Source organism: Stigmatopora argus, chromosome 9, assembly GCF_051989625.1.
Source record: "Stigmatopora argus isolate UIUO_Sarg chromosome 9, RoL_Sarg_1.0, whole genome shotgun sequence".
Classification (NCBI taxonomy): Eukaryota; Metazoa; Chordata; class Actinopteri; order Syngnathiformes; family Syngnathidae; genus Stigmatopora; species Stigmatopora argus.
This window is the reverse complement of record NC_135395.1, coordinates 9,293,141-9,306,829: the sequence shown is the minus strand read 5'-3', so window position 1 is coordinate 9,306,829 and position 13,689 is coordinate 9,293,141. Positions and strand designations below refer to the sequence as shown.

The following is a 13,689-nucleotide window of genomic DNA, read 5'->3' as shown; positions in this document are numbered from 1 at the left end:
ACACAAAGTGAAGTATATGTATTATCCAAGTTGGAAAGAATGTATAGGCCAATGCAGAAGAAAAAAACAAATTCAAGGGAGGAACTGTTGCCACCATAACGTTTTTAAATCTACAAGCAGTGTTTCCACTATTATTGGAAGTAAAAAAATAAATACATGAATAAATTGGACCAACCTATCATGAATAATCATGACAATTCTATGCCACGTAAGGGAAAACACTGTGCCAAGTAAGACATTACACAATAATTCACTTCAGAATAATATGCCTTGATGTTCCAATTAAGAATACAACATGACATTGTCCGCTTATATAATCACAGAGAACAGCCAGAACTGCATCATGTATCCAGTCTAATGCAAGTCATTAGCTTAAGTGGCAGTCTTTCAAAAGAAATGGCCAGCTGACTTCAGGCGGAAGGCACAATACACCCTAGACTGGTCGCTAGTCAGCTGTAGGGCACCCAAAGAGACCATTCACACTCAGTCATACCACCATCAGCGTGAATCGAGCCTGTGCCTACATGCATGCTAGAAAAATAACACATTAAAAATGGAAAATACCGTTTTCCCCAGCAGTATCAAAGACAACAGCAAATAGAAAAAAAAAAACAAAACGTAGCAAATATCCAATCTAAGTCAAGCCGATCTTCATTACAGCACAAGAGGTAATTGAATGCACACTTTCCTGCATTATTACACACAGGTGAAAATATATAAATGGTGCACTCCAGGGAGCTAAGTGAGAAAACAAGCATCTACTTTCATGTTTTGACTCGACTCACATGCACCAATTTGTCAAGAGTGCAACAAAATTATGCAATAAGGGCCACCATTAAACTACAATAGAAAACCTCATTTTCACTCTAGAAGCAAGCAAAGAAGAAAAGTAAGCTACAGAGGTTTGAGAACAACTGAATCAAGGGGAGGTGTATTTGGACTCTTTTAGGTCACGACGACGCCCCCCGCACGCCATTACTCTCAAGGGAAGAATGCCAGACACCGAAGGACAGCCATGCTTCAGTACATCTACACCTCTCGGGTTCCTCTCAATCAAACCTTCAGTTCTCCAAAGAGAGCTGCCAAATCAATACTAACATCAAGGGTGCAAGTACACTTTCCTGCCTGACTGCTGCACTGATAGCAAAGCACCACTAGGGAGGAGCCAGGGGACTTAATTATCAAGTGTGCTTATGCATATCAGTGTAAACATACATACGAACGTTTCCAGGCACAGTAAGGAATTAAGCATTTTGGACGTGTCATGCATTCACACAGTTCTAACAAAACAATGTGATCACACAGTGAAACTAGACACAGGCCAAAGTTCAGAAATTTTAGACCGCAAACATGCCCCATTTACTTCAAGTAAGTGTCACGATTAATAAATGATAAAAGATTGGAATGCCTGGTGTAAATGTCAAAACTGGTATACGGGTATGAGTATAAAGATAAATGTTTATTTGTGCTATTTTAGTACCAATTTTGTCAATTCGGTGTCATGAGATAAATTCGGCAGGCAATGTTGTGTACTGCTTCAATCAATTTTATCATAGCTAGAAATGTTGTTGTGTTGGATATATTGAAAGAGAAGACGGTCATGCGGCTAGGTCAGGAACAGATAAATTGGTGTGAGGGTCTGGAGTCACCATTAAACAGTCCCCCAGGGGACAGCCAGCCTTGGCTGACTGTAGTAAAAATAGCTGCAGGCATGATTTCACTCAAGGGAACTGGGAAAGAAGCGAGGAAGGTGATCTGATCAACATCTCAGAGCAATGCAGCCTGATCTATTCTCTAAAAGTCCCCCGGGGGCCACCTTTCACACCAAGTGACTTGAAGTGCTTACCGGAGAGGACGCAACCACGGTGTACATAGTCTGACCTCATATTGTACATCCCATACATCTCTATTTGGACACGTAGTGTAAAAGCCACTGAAAAAGGATATTGACATTTTTTCCACAAACTTATCTTGTGGGTCATCACTTTTGGGGAAGTTCTCAATGTCGTTTTCCAGCCTGACAATTTGACGCTCCATGGTGGTCAGACTGCCTTTGAGGATTTCAGCAGACACTGTTGATAAAACAAAACAAAACACATTATTAACATATGATACAGAAAATCATATTTCCAGTAGCCAATTGGCATTGACGGGTTGTTGTGACATCAGCATTACCCATTTCTGGCCTAGCAAGTAATGCATAAGGAGTCTATTATATACAGTGTAGGGGGGTGCCCGTGTGTGTGTGTGTGTGTTGTGGCTCATTAATCTGTTTGAAATCAGCATTTGCCGAGTTGTGGAAGTATTCACAGCCTCCTTTTCAAGTAGACACTTCAAACAGCTAGTCTTAGGGGATCAGATGGAACACAAGCATGAATGCACAACCTTGTTTTGGTGGATGTTCAAGGGTTTAAGCTCATCGACACGTGTTCAGGTACACACTTCCGGATATTAAGCAAGGAGTCTTTAAAGGAAGTACACTTAGTAAATTGACATTTGTAGCACGCAATACTAATACTATATTGTGGCAATAATCAATGTAATATTCAGATAATTTACCGACTACATTATAGCTCACCTGACAATATCAAATTTCACAAATGCAAACTAAAAGCATGGTTGAATGTCTTAACATGAAATTAAAATAATGACCATCAAAATAATTTAACTGTATTTTTTTATACATTTTTCTAATTGCAAATGTCACCAGAGTATACATGATATTATGTTATAACTGTAATATTAGTGCATACATAGCTGCAGTCAGCCAACCAGCTGCAAAGTCTTATAATACAAGTGACCTTAACCTTTTTGCTTTATTGTATTTCTATACTGCCACTAAAGCCATCACAGTGTTGACTGTTACCGTGTCCAGCAAGTGTGCCTGCCTGCGTGTTATGTGTGTGTTGGAAAGACCGTCCACTTCAGTTAGTGGAGCGGCGGGATGGTGTGCACACCAGCCACAATGCTGCCATTCAATTTTATTGTGGGAAGATGAGAACAAGAGTGAATCCAAGCTCCAGAATTGATGTACAGCAGGATGTGGTTGACCCTCGTGTGACTGAGGCCACTCTGCTTGTCAGCCAGTCTTATTTCTCCTCTCCCACTTCAATTACAGTGAAGTGGCTGGGCTAACCTTGCAGATGCATGGGGGCAATGTCGGTTAAGAAACATAACTCATTGAACAGTACACATTATTGGCACTGAGTTTTACTGATTTACAGGAAAATACAAGGGGTTTTACAAGGGGTACTACCTTTGTAACATTAGTGATTAGAAATTGGTATACAATATTGTTCCCTGAACTTGAAAATAATGAGTACAAACGTACTCGAGAATGTGTTTGAGTCCCAGACGTATAGACATATCTCTCATCTCATCTCATTTTATGGACCGCTTTATCCCCATTAGGATCGCATAGACATATATTGGAATATAATCATCATGACAATCAAAACCTAGCGTTGATCTACTTGTTTGAATGAATTTAAGGTTGGTAAATACTTTTCAAAAATACCCCAATCACTAGTTCATCCTTTAGTGCTAGAATAATCCTCTGTCTGCAGAATGTGGAAGTGCAGATTCATTTGGGATACCATTAGTAAAAAATGATCACCAAAATAACAACGCTATTTTCAGGGGACAAACATGACCACACTGTTATCTTCTGAATGCACACTTCAAGGAGATCAGAGGCGGAACAGAGGGGAATAAGGGGCTGTACACTGTACACAGAAGGGGATTTCGGAGATGTGTAAAATGGTTATAATGACTGCTGTCAGAGAGACCTACCAGGGACTTTTATTGATGCAAAGAGATTTGTTTTTTTTCTTCATGAGAATCTCTTTAGGTTTCCAAAGATGAACCTAAAACATTCATAAAAAAGCTGCTCCCCCTTTTTAATTGTCTGCTCTATTATTAATTACTGTTTTTCATATGGATGTACACCCATTCATATGATAAAATGTCCACGTAATTTTCTTTAAGTGACAGGTAAGCCCCCTTAACATGTTTAAGTGTCATCTCCATAGCCATCGACATGTTACAATGTGCAACAATGACCCACCTCTACTTGACTTCAAGCTCTGCTGACATTGCTTTTTATAGATGTCAGAGGCTGAGTGTGTTTTATTCACATAAATAGTTTTACATTGATGCTTTTCTGTACAAGTCAAGTTCATTTCCCACAAAGGCTGCAGTGTGAGCTGAGGGTCATCCCGACATTCATTCATCTATTCAACTTGCGACCATGTAGAAGAACAACCAAACAGTCGATACCACTGAGTAGTTTGAGTATGTATATGGCACACATACATTTGTATGTCACTGAACATATGTGAACACTATTTTTCAAATTTTACAAACATAACCACATACAACTTGTTTCTTATTGCAATAGACAAGTTGTACAAAATTGCATTAGGAACTCCTTTTGTTTTCATCAAGCCAATTTCGATGGTGGTACCCATCCGCTTGCCAGTGCCATTTTGAGTTCTATAAAAGTGCTTCTTAACCTTCACAAAGGTGTCCTTAAAAGGTAGAAGGTTCTTGTCAGTGTTTGACGAAGTTATCTCAGGGGCCAAAAAACTTGCGAGTTCCTTGCGTTTTTCACTGCAGAGGGCAAAGACTTCCCTGGGAATAGTCATCATCACCTACAGGTCAACGTCTAAACTTTCCCATACATCCAAATATATTGTAATTGACTCCATTTGTAATTCCTCAAGAGATCTGCCAGTGGGCTTCGAGCTATGGTGGCTGCCAAAACCAATAATGTCTGGGGGACATGACCTCCATTGTACAGCTATGAGGTAAAATAGTTTTTTTTTTCTTCTTAGTGGTTAGTGGTTACATTTTTGATCATATGATTTGTCTTTTTTTTAAATCAAGCTCGATTTTTCAAAATGTAAGTACAATAATCATGTTTATTGTTAGGTATGCATTAGATTATTTCTTTTTAATAGTAATTGCATATGCTCACTTATGTATTAAAAACCCTTTTGTTATTTAATTAATGCAGCTTAACCAAAGCAGTTAGAATCGGCTATTTTCACACTGGGGGGCTACTTTCATTATTTTAAGCTTTTTCTTTTTCCATAAATGATTAAGGTAAATGCACATTAAAAGAGGAAATAGAGCAAAACTAAAACGGACTGCCAATGTAATTAAAACAGTGACAAGTGAGAAATTATATGAATTCAGGATTATTTTTCACATGGTGTGGATAACGTCCAAGTGAAACAATCCTCAAAATGAACAATAGTAATTGTCTATGTTCTTCCATTGAGTGATTGTATTTTCTATTTGTCAGTGTACTATTTTATTCCCCATAATCAGATTTGTCACTGCAAAATGGCCTCTGCGTGACAACAACCTCAGGAGTTATTAATGCCAAAAATATGTTATGAGGCTGCAGTGGTCGTGTTCTGATTGTACTGCACCTCAAACCTCCTCATTTGCCACCTTTATGTCAGCCGTTTTTAACGTCTCATAATACCAAGTAATCAGAGGAAAAATGTGGCTGCCTTGTCACAGCAACACTATCAATTTCACTCCTGCAGACGGGCGCCTTTGATTCCCGCTGAAAGGGAAACACAATGACTTGTGTTTATCCTTTTGTCTGTGTGCTCCGCTCTCCTGCCGTCTGACTCCCACATTGTCTTTGATTTACATTCAGGTGGCTCAAAGAATGAAGGAGAGTAGGTATTCTTATTAAGACAACTTGGATGAAGACAGTGTAGACAAAGACAAGATCAAATTGTGTTAACGTGGATCATGTAAATTCGGATAAAGCTAAATAAAAGACAAGGAAGAATACAGAAAGGAAAATGGCATAAGCCAATGTAAATGGCTTAAAGCCATTGCAGGGAACTATGCAAATTAAGATGTTGGGGTGAAAAGGCAATATGACGAAGAAGCTATGTGGGAGATGAGAACAGTGTTGAGGACACGGTCGCAAAACAGAAGGCGGGAGAAGACAACACTGATGAACATAAATTGAGAATTGTAAGTGTGAAAGTGGCTGCAGTTTTATGGTGGTTTTGAACACCCAAAGAAAGAAAATTATTCACAAAATTAAAGTAAATTTAAGATAAAGAGTAATTCCCAGATATTATAGTGACTAATATATTCACATGGAATTCATTGTTCCAACACCTTTTGTGTCAACCTTATACTTAAGTCAACGTCGTTGTGCTGGAAGACCATCTAACACATCATTACCCCCACCCGCTATGTGACCTTGCCACACTGCACTCCAGAATTCCGACAGTGACAAAGGTCATCCTTCCATTATTCTCTATTTGATATATACCACCAATCAGAGCGTTCTCTCTCCATATTGATGGATTATAGATGGAAATTGTACATTTCTAGAAAACAACCATGCAATTCTCTCTTGATTAGCTTTGCACTGAGCACACGCCTCTATTAAAGACCGTTACCACCTAACGTGTCGATGAACTGAATGTTCCCCCAAAAGGCACGAGTGGGAGAGGAAGTTACTATTCAATGAGCTCACTGGGTGGAAAAAGCAAAATGGCCAACAAAGCATTTGGCAAACGGCAGCCAGAATGCAATATAAATAATTCAGTCGAAGGGGAGTCTTCAATCTAAATGTTGCAAAGGTATGTTATGCCATCATCTATCCTGTGGTGCGTTCAGCGTGGCGCAGCGACGGGGCCATCCGTGTCAAACTGTCAGATGAATTACAGCTCAAGCAACCTCACAACATTAAGTGTAAATATACAGTCCCGTATTTAACCTTGAAATACTAGCAATCTATGTTGAGTGATGTGTGATTGCCAGTTTTTAGAGTTTTTTTAGGCTTGGGGGATGGAACATGCCACTCATATGTTGATGTTACTTACACCTGTAGTTGTTGAGTGTTGTTTCAAATGAATTTATCTGTTTATGCTTGGATTGTTATGCCTCAACTTATATGTAAGTGCCAAAATCTCAACTAATTTTACCCCCTCAAAAATTGAAATAAATAACAGATGTTCAGAGATTCATATTCCTTCAGAGCGGTATGAGGTCAGATCAATGATTGCAGTAAACATATTCATCTCCATTTAACAACCAGACTTCATTAGGCAAAAAAAAACGTTCACAGACTATATAGACAAAACACACTGCATCTATTAATAAGAACCCAGTCAAGAGATAATTAACAAACAATGTTATTTTCTGATATTAACATTTGACTGGAATACGAAGTACAAAAAAAACAAGATATGTATTAATTATTTGATAAAAAACCCTGAAACATCTGTTGAATTATTGGTATTGACCAAGAATGTTAATCACTTTTGGAAAAAAAGATGCAGTCAGGAAAGTTTTTTTGCATATCCAAATAAATATACATGCCACACACAATCATTAAATTATCATCAATGATTGTTTATACGTATAATCTCAGTGATACAACAATTACTTAGATCAACACCAACAGTTCATAAATGTTGTGTACCTTTAATACCAACCAAGAATACTGTGTTATGGTCTTACTGTATTCAAAACTGCATCTTTACAAATGCAGGCAAATGAAGCATAGCATCTAGAGATAAGGGGGAAATTAGTCAATTTGTAGGATGTACTACAGGGTAGAAAAAAAGAGCAGTAAAAGACAAACAGCACAAGGGTATTTATACGTACAGTAATCATGTAGCCCAAAGGAGCCGTATGTAGGGGGTATTTTTGCTTGCAGCCAATTGTAAGATTCAACAGCTCTGGGCATAATACTATTCTCTAAATGTAGGCCGCCAAAGAAAATCATATCTGCACCTTGGAAGTAGCAGCAATACAGGATGTTTGCAATATGTACTATATCCTGAGGCCGATATATTATCAGAAAAAAGTGAGTGGATGTTGAGCCAGTTCTTCCACATAAGGTTTACAATGGCTACATTGCAGCGCTTCTTTGGGATATGTTATATATAACTTTTGGTAGAAATCTTGGATTTTTTCTAGCATACAGTAAGTACATGTTAACCTAAGAGAGGAAGTGAAGTAACTCAAAAGAATATGGTGGAATAATAATCTCAATAATAATAATACTTCTGTATATATGCATACATAGATGTTGCCAGATCATATGCATAGCTAGGAAGAATATTAGTGTTATGCTAATTTAAATATGTTCGGAAAGGACTAATTACAGTGTATAGTGAGTTGCAACAACAAAAAAAGCTCTCAGCATTGTATATAACTCATTAAAAGTGAGGCCCTCCAAGTGGAGAGCAAAGGTTGAAAACAGTAATGGCCTTGACATGAAACATCATACTCACTGCCTCCATTTGTATTGACAAGCCCGCTTGAGAATGCCCTAACTGCTATTATGACTTAAGCCATCAACATGGCAACATTGCACACACAGAAAAGGCCACCTGATGATGAGCACAGCAGACAGTGTCAGAGGCTTTATCTCCTAGAAGCCTACAACAATCAATTCCTCCTTACACCTGGTTAACTTGCAGGTATAAAAAAAGACAACGGTAAAGGTACTGGTCTCAGCTGCAATACAATGTCAATGCAAGCCACAAGACTGTTTCTGTTACCTTTAAAACAATGTGTGAAATTATGTTCATTTCGGAAACAATTGCAACATCTCATGCTAGCATTTTACTCTGCATGAAGTAGTATTCCCTAGAGAAAAAAAATCTATTTTGGGGCTATAACCAGTATATCCAGTTGAAAATGCACGTCAAAGTTTGCCTTTTGTGGCAGAAGCCGACATGCGCCACAGGTGATTCTAAACAAAAGCTGTCAACTCCTCACGGCTAAAAGTGCAGCCCATTTGCCAACGCACCCACACACACCATCAATACGCTGCATGCTTATACTGCATATAATCTAACCAACATTAGAATAATATAAACTACAAATGCATATCCTACAAGCACCTATACACATTGAAAAGTGATTTAAAAAAAATGAAAACCGGAATATGAATTGAATGGGTACTATATGTACATGTATATGTTCATTATTCACATAGGTGGTCTTAAGTGGTGTAAATAAAAAATGTGACAGCGATGGTAAATGTTGCAATACAGCCAATGAGTGCCTATAAATCTTAAGACAGTGGTGAATGTAATGGCATGTGATGCCTCCCAAGGGTGCCGTGTAGCCAATTCCTGAGGGAGCAGTAAAAAAAAAAAAAAAAAAAAAATAATCCAGATGAGGAGCTGCCTCCAGGCTGTGATTTTAAATTATGTATTGATGACAACCTATGATAAAAAATGACCCAATTTACTATCCAAAGTCAATTCCCACCTGCGTCCATAAGGAAGGCTTGGCAAAAGACACCCACTTTATGAAAACATTTAAGCCGCAGACACGTTTTGCGGCAAAGTGTGGTCAATAGCAGCAGTGAGCGAGTGGAGGAAAAGGTTTGGAAACAGCAGCACTTCTGCTTCTATGGCGAAATAACAGATTGGGCATGACGCACGCGTGTGGCATTTTGTCATGCTAAGCCTTTCAAAAATATCACTCTGGTTGCTTGAAAATATATCGCTGATTACATTTTTTTTGACTGAAACTTGCATTCAACAAACAACCATTGATTATAACAGTTTGCACCAGAGGTCTCCAAACTATTCCATAACTGACAAAAAATGTGTGACATACGCAATACCAAAGAAAAAATGTCACTGCTTCCTCAAAAAAATAAATTTAGAATGTCACTACTGACTATTTGCAATGCTCTCCCAATTCAAATGGATTTAAATGTTGTCAATGGCGGCACAAGAGAAAAAATCATTTCTAGATTCTAGTATTTCTTTTTTACTTTCCTTTCAAAAAAATTAATTAGCACAGACAAAGCCAGACTAGTCAGTCATCCTTGACTAATGAAATAAAAGTGACATTTCCACTTCTGGGAATTAGGAAATAAATCAAAAGTGCTTAATGGGAGGGGTATCGGTCAATTATTGACTATTCCTGACACATTGTACCTCTATAAAAATAATGATAATAAAGAAATATGAAATATGAGAAAACCTCCTAAGTATTGTTGTTAACTTTTGACACAAGCTTATCTTAAGTTGTCAGGGATCTCCCTTATGTCCTTCTTATTTTTTAAACCATTTCTCATCATTATCTTAGTTCTTATCGGAATTACAGTGATGTCTTTCTAGGAAAGTAATTTATAACAGTCACTGACAAAAAGTCATTCAAGTGATGACTATGTTTAAAAATTGGATATCTAAATCTGTATGGCATCTGTTTTGTCTAAATATGATGAATGTGTTGTTCTGAATGCTAACCAGTGCAGTTGTAGTTCTGCAAAATCAGCAAAGAAGAATAAACCCTTGACACAGCAAGGGAAAATCTGATTAGATTCAAAATCACATTCTTAGCCATTAGGCAAAATGTTAATCGTCACTGGTACAGTTGATCACATATTTGTGATCAGATCTTCTTTAATATGGTGGAGAACATTGTGTGCTATTTGAGGAATGTGAAGAGGGTTCACTCTGCAGCATGTTGCTTTTCAGGCCAGGCAGGTGTTGTAAATGTCCAGGCGGGAGAGCAGTGAGGCACCACTTATCTTCCCTGAGCATGTTCCCAATGTAGGACAGGGTTCTACTGCGCTTGGCAACAGCAGATTTGATTAAATAGGTGGAACGCTGTGTACAAGTCGTGGCTCAACAGTGTGAGGGTAAAGTCTCAGCAATGAACCTTGCTAGTTAATGATGATGTACTACCGACTCTTACTCAAAGCGGTCATGGCATTAGTTAATCCTGACAATTTGGGGGGAGAGTATGTAAATATTTACAATGTTAAACGTTTCCTCTATGTAGAAAATGTCATAATTGTGTATTAGCCTAGAGCGCTGCTTAGTTTTACAAAAAAAATCTAATATATTTAAGGAGAAATGGAATGAAATTATGAAGAGCAGAAACAAACAGGAAAATGATGTTGTTCCCGATGTATATAGAACTATATATATACTGATCTACTATGAAGACAAGGACAGGGAAGTCATCACTCATCCCGAGCTGGTGGAAACTAGACAGCTGGGTTTCCTAATATTCCTCATGACAGACTGTCCTTTTCCATTGCTGACCTCCCAGATCCTTCTCTATTACGACTTCCAGGGTCCAGGGACGAGTATCCCTCAGACAGCCAGTGAGGAAATTGTTTCCATTTCCAACCATGGCTCTAAGGCTACAATGAGTAATGGTCAGATAGATTTGATGCTTAAATGATAGAAAAACTTTAAGCAAAGTATCCTACCTTCAATTCTATGAGGGTTTAAAGTTCATTTTTACGGTTATAACCATAAAAATACATGTGCAATATTTTGTATGTATTTTAGCTCTACAAATACACTTATTCTCATGAGATATGTACATGGGCTGGAGAAGGTGATTTTAGAAGGATGTTTATTCTATGCTCAAAATCTTATTGTACATAAGTTTGTTTCATCAAATGTCAGCAAGCCCTAGATGTGAGTCCTATAAAACATAATAACATTGAACATAATAGAAAAAAATGTGACATTGTAGTTCCTGTCTACGGTTTTTCAAATGATTTTTCTTCAATTAAAAGTTTCAAGATTACATTTGGCTCACTATCGGTGATGTTTTATCCCAAATTAAGCCTTCGGCACACGGCCATGTGTTCAATAGCTTTTCAGCTTCAACACAAGAGGAAATCATCTCAACCCAAGTTCATTGAAACAGAAAGACAAATGATCTCCTCCGCTTTCCTGCTCATCCAGAAAGGCATTTTGTCTGAGTAATACAGAGCCAAGTACATCGATGGGTTTAAATAGAAAACGGGCAATGCTTTATTATGCTACATTGCCTTGAAATGAATGTGGATAATAGATATGTTCACAGCAGTATTAATATCCTCAAAGCCCCCTCCACACACACACACACACACACACACACACACACACACACACACACTCCACATTTTCTCTCTTCCTAAAGCACTAAAGTAGTTTGCCCTTGGCTCTGCCTTATAATAAATATATTTGTGACCATGTTTATGTCATAATTTCTCTTTTTTTTGGCCTTGTCACTGTGATACACAATGCACACTTCTGCATTTGGATCCTTGGGATCCACATTCATAAACATATTCATTATGGAGTGACATTAAAGAGTCATATTGACCAATAACACTTTCTGAGATCAAGGTGATATTAAGATGGGGTATTCATACGAAAATAGGGACTCCTTAGCTCAGCATCACATGATCATGGTCTAAATGACCAAGTGTAAATTAAAGACAGCTACTTGAATGGTGCCGTGACAAGCCTTCAATCAATAAAAATGGTGTTAGCCCGTATTATTTAGTCAATGAGCAATAAAAGCTTGGCTCTCGATTAGAAACAATGGCAACGTACCTTTGCTGGCATTCTCTACATGCTCCAGTTCCTCTGGAAACCTCAAAATCTCTGGGTACGTCTCGTCACATTTCTCAGCCAGGAAATGAAGCAGCGTTGTGTTCTGGGAGAGAGATTTGGTGTCTCGGAGCTATAAAAAAAGAAATAAATATTGAATAAACAAATAAAATGACCAATGACAAATTAGTATCACATGCACACGTCAATTTGAACAGCTTTTTTTATTACGATTCTAGCAGACCGTACATTGGTTAATTTATTGTAAACTACATAACAATAATAACGTTAATAATGATAACTATCATTTTAAAAATATCCAAGGCCTTTCATATTTTCATTACACCACTATTTGTATATTATGGAAATTTGCATTTTTAGACTATTCTGTTAGCACTTCAGCCTAAAATTGTATTTTGTCATTGGAAAATCTGTCTGCACAAAAAAGGAACCGTCTCTACAAGCTTGTGAAGGGGGAAAAAAAAGTTATGCCGTAATCAATCCCCGCAGTGATTGCCAAGCTCCTCCAATGGCATGCTGTGGGAAGCTAATTAGCACCACACAGCACTTTGTTCTCACACTGAAAGTATGCATGTTCCAGGCAGCTAGAGTTGGATTTGCCCACACACACCTGGCCATGCGCACAACACAAAACAACCAAAACAACAGCAACAACCCACGCACGCACGCACAAAATTGAGCCAATTTCATGTCATCAGCGAAACATCCTCACACATCAACATGGAAATACACACCTTGATTAAGTGAGAATCAATCATATGCTCATTTCACAGGCTTAGAATTGCAATGTGTTTAGTGTCATACTCCAAACTTCCATTATCACACAAAACTACCTTATTAATTGAACTCATTTTCATATAAGTAATGAATGCATGATGCTGTTTCCTCATTGCCTCAATAGTAGGATTATGAAACAAAGGGATGACATTCTCATGACAATTCAACAGAATAAATGCCTATGTCAAGTGTGTACGTAGAATGGGGAGCAATTAAAAGCTAACTGAATCAGTTCATATATCATTAAATTCATACTATGGCTCTCATAGCACAGTTGCCAACTAAAATGCAACAACAAAGATATATTCCCTATCATCAAGAAGGCTTCTTTAACTCATTTACCGCCAGCTGTTTTCAAAGCATCCATCTATTCATCATCTTCCGCTTTTCCGCGGGGGGTTATGGGCTTCCACCTCCCTAGCAACGTCATCCAGCTCCTCCAGGGAGATCCTGAAGTTTCCCCAGGCCCGATGGGAAAGATACAGATCCATATTGTGTTCGCATCACTGCAGACAAAGCAGTGACAAGCCCG

At 38.1% G+C, this 13,689-nt stretch overlaps 1 protein-coding gene across 8 annotated transcripts in view; it reads right to left on the bottom strand.

Moving 5' to 3' along the window:
• The window catches only part of diaph2 (diaphanous-related formin 2), a 202,415-nt gene that overhangs the window by 68,316 nt on the left and 120,410 nt on the right, over positions 1-13,689 (bottom strand). For all 8 annotated transcript variants that reach the window (XM_077608608.1, XM_077608614.1, XM_077608610.1 and 5 more), the window contains 2 exons: positions 12,363-12,492; positions 1,948-2,072 (listed from right to left, as the gene is read on the bottom strand). In XM_077608608.1, the coding sequence (XP_077464734.1) occupies positions 1,948-2,072; positions 12,363-12,492 (255 nt within the window). The remainder of the gene's footprint in view (positions 1-1,947; positions 2,073-12,362; positions 12,493-13,689) is intronic.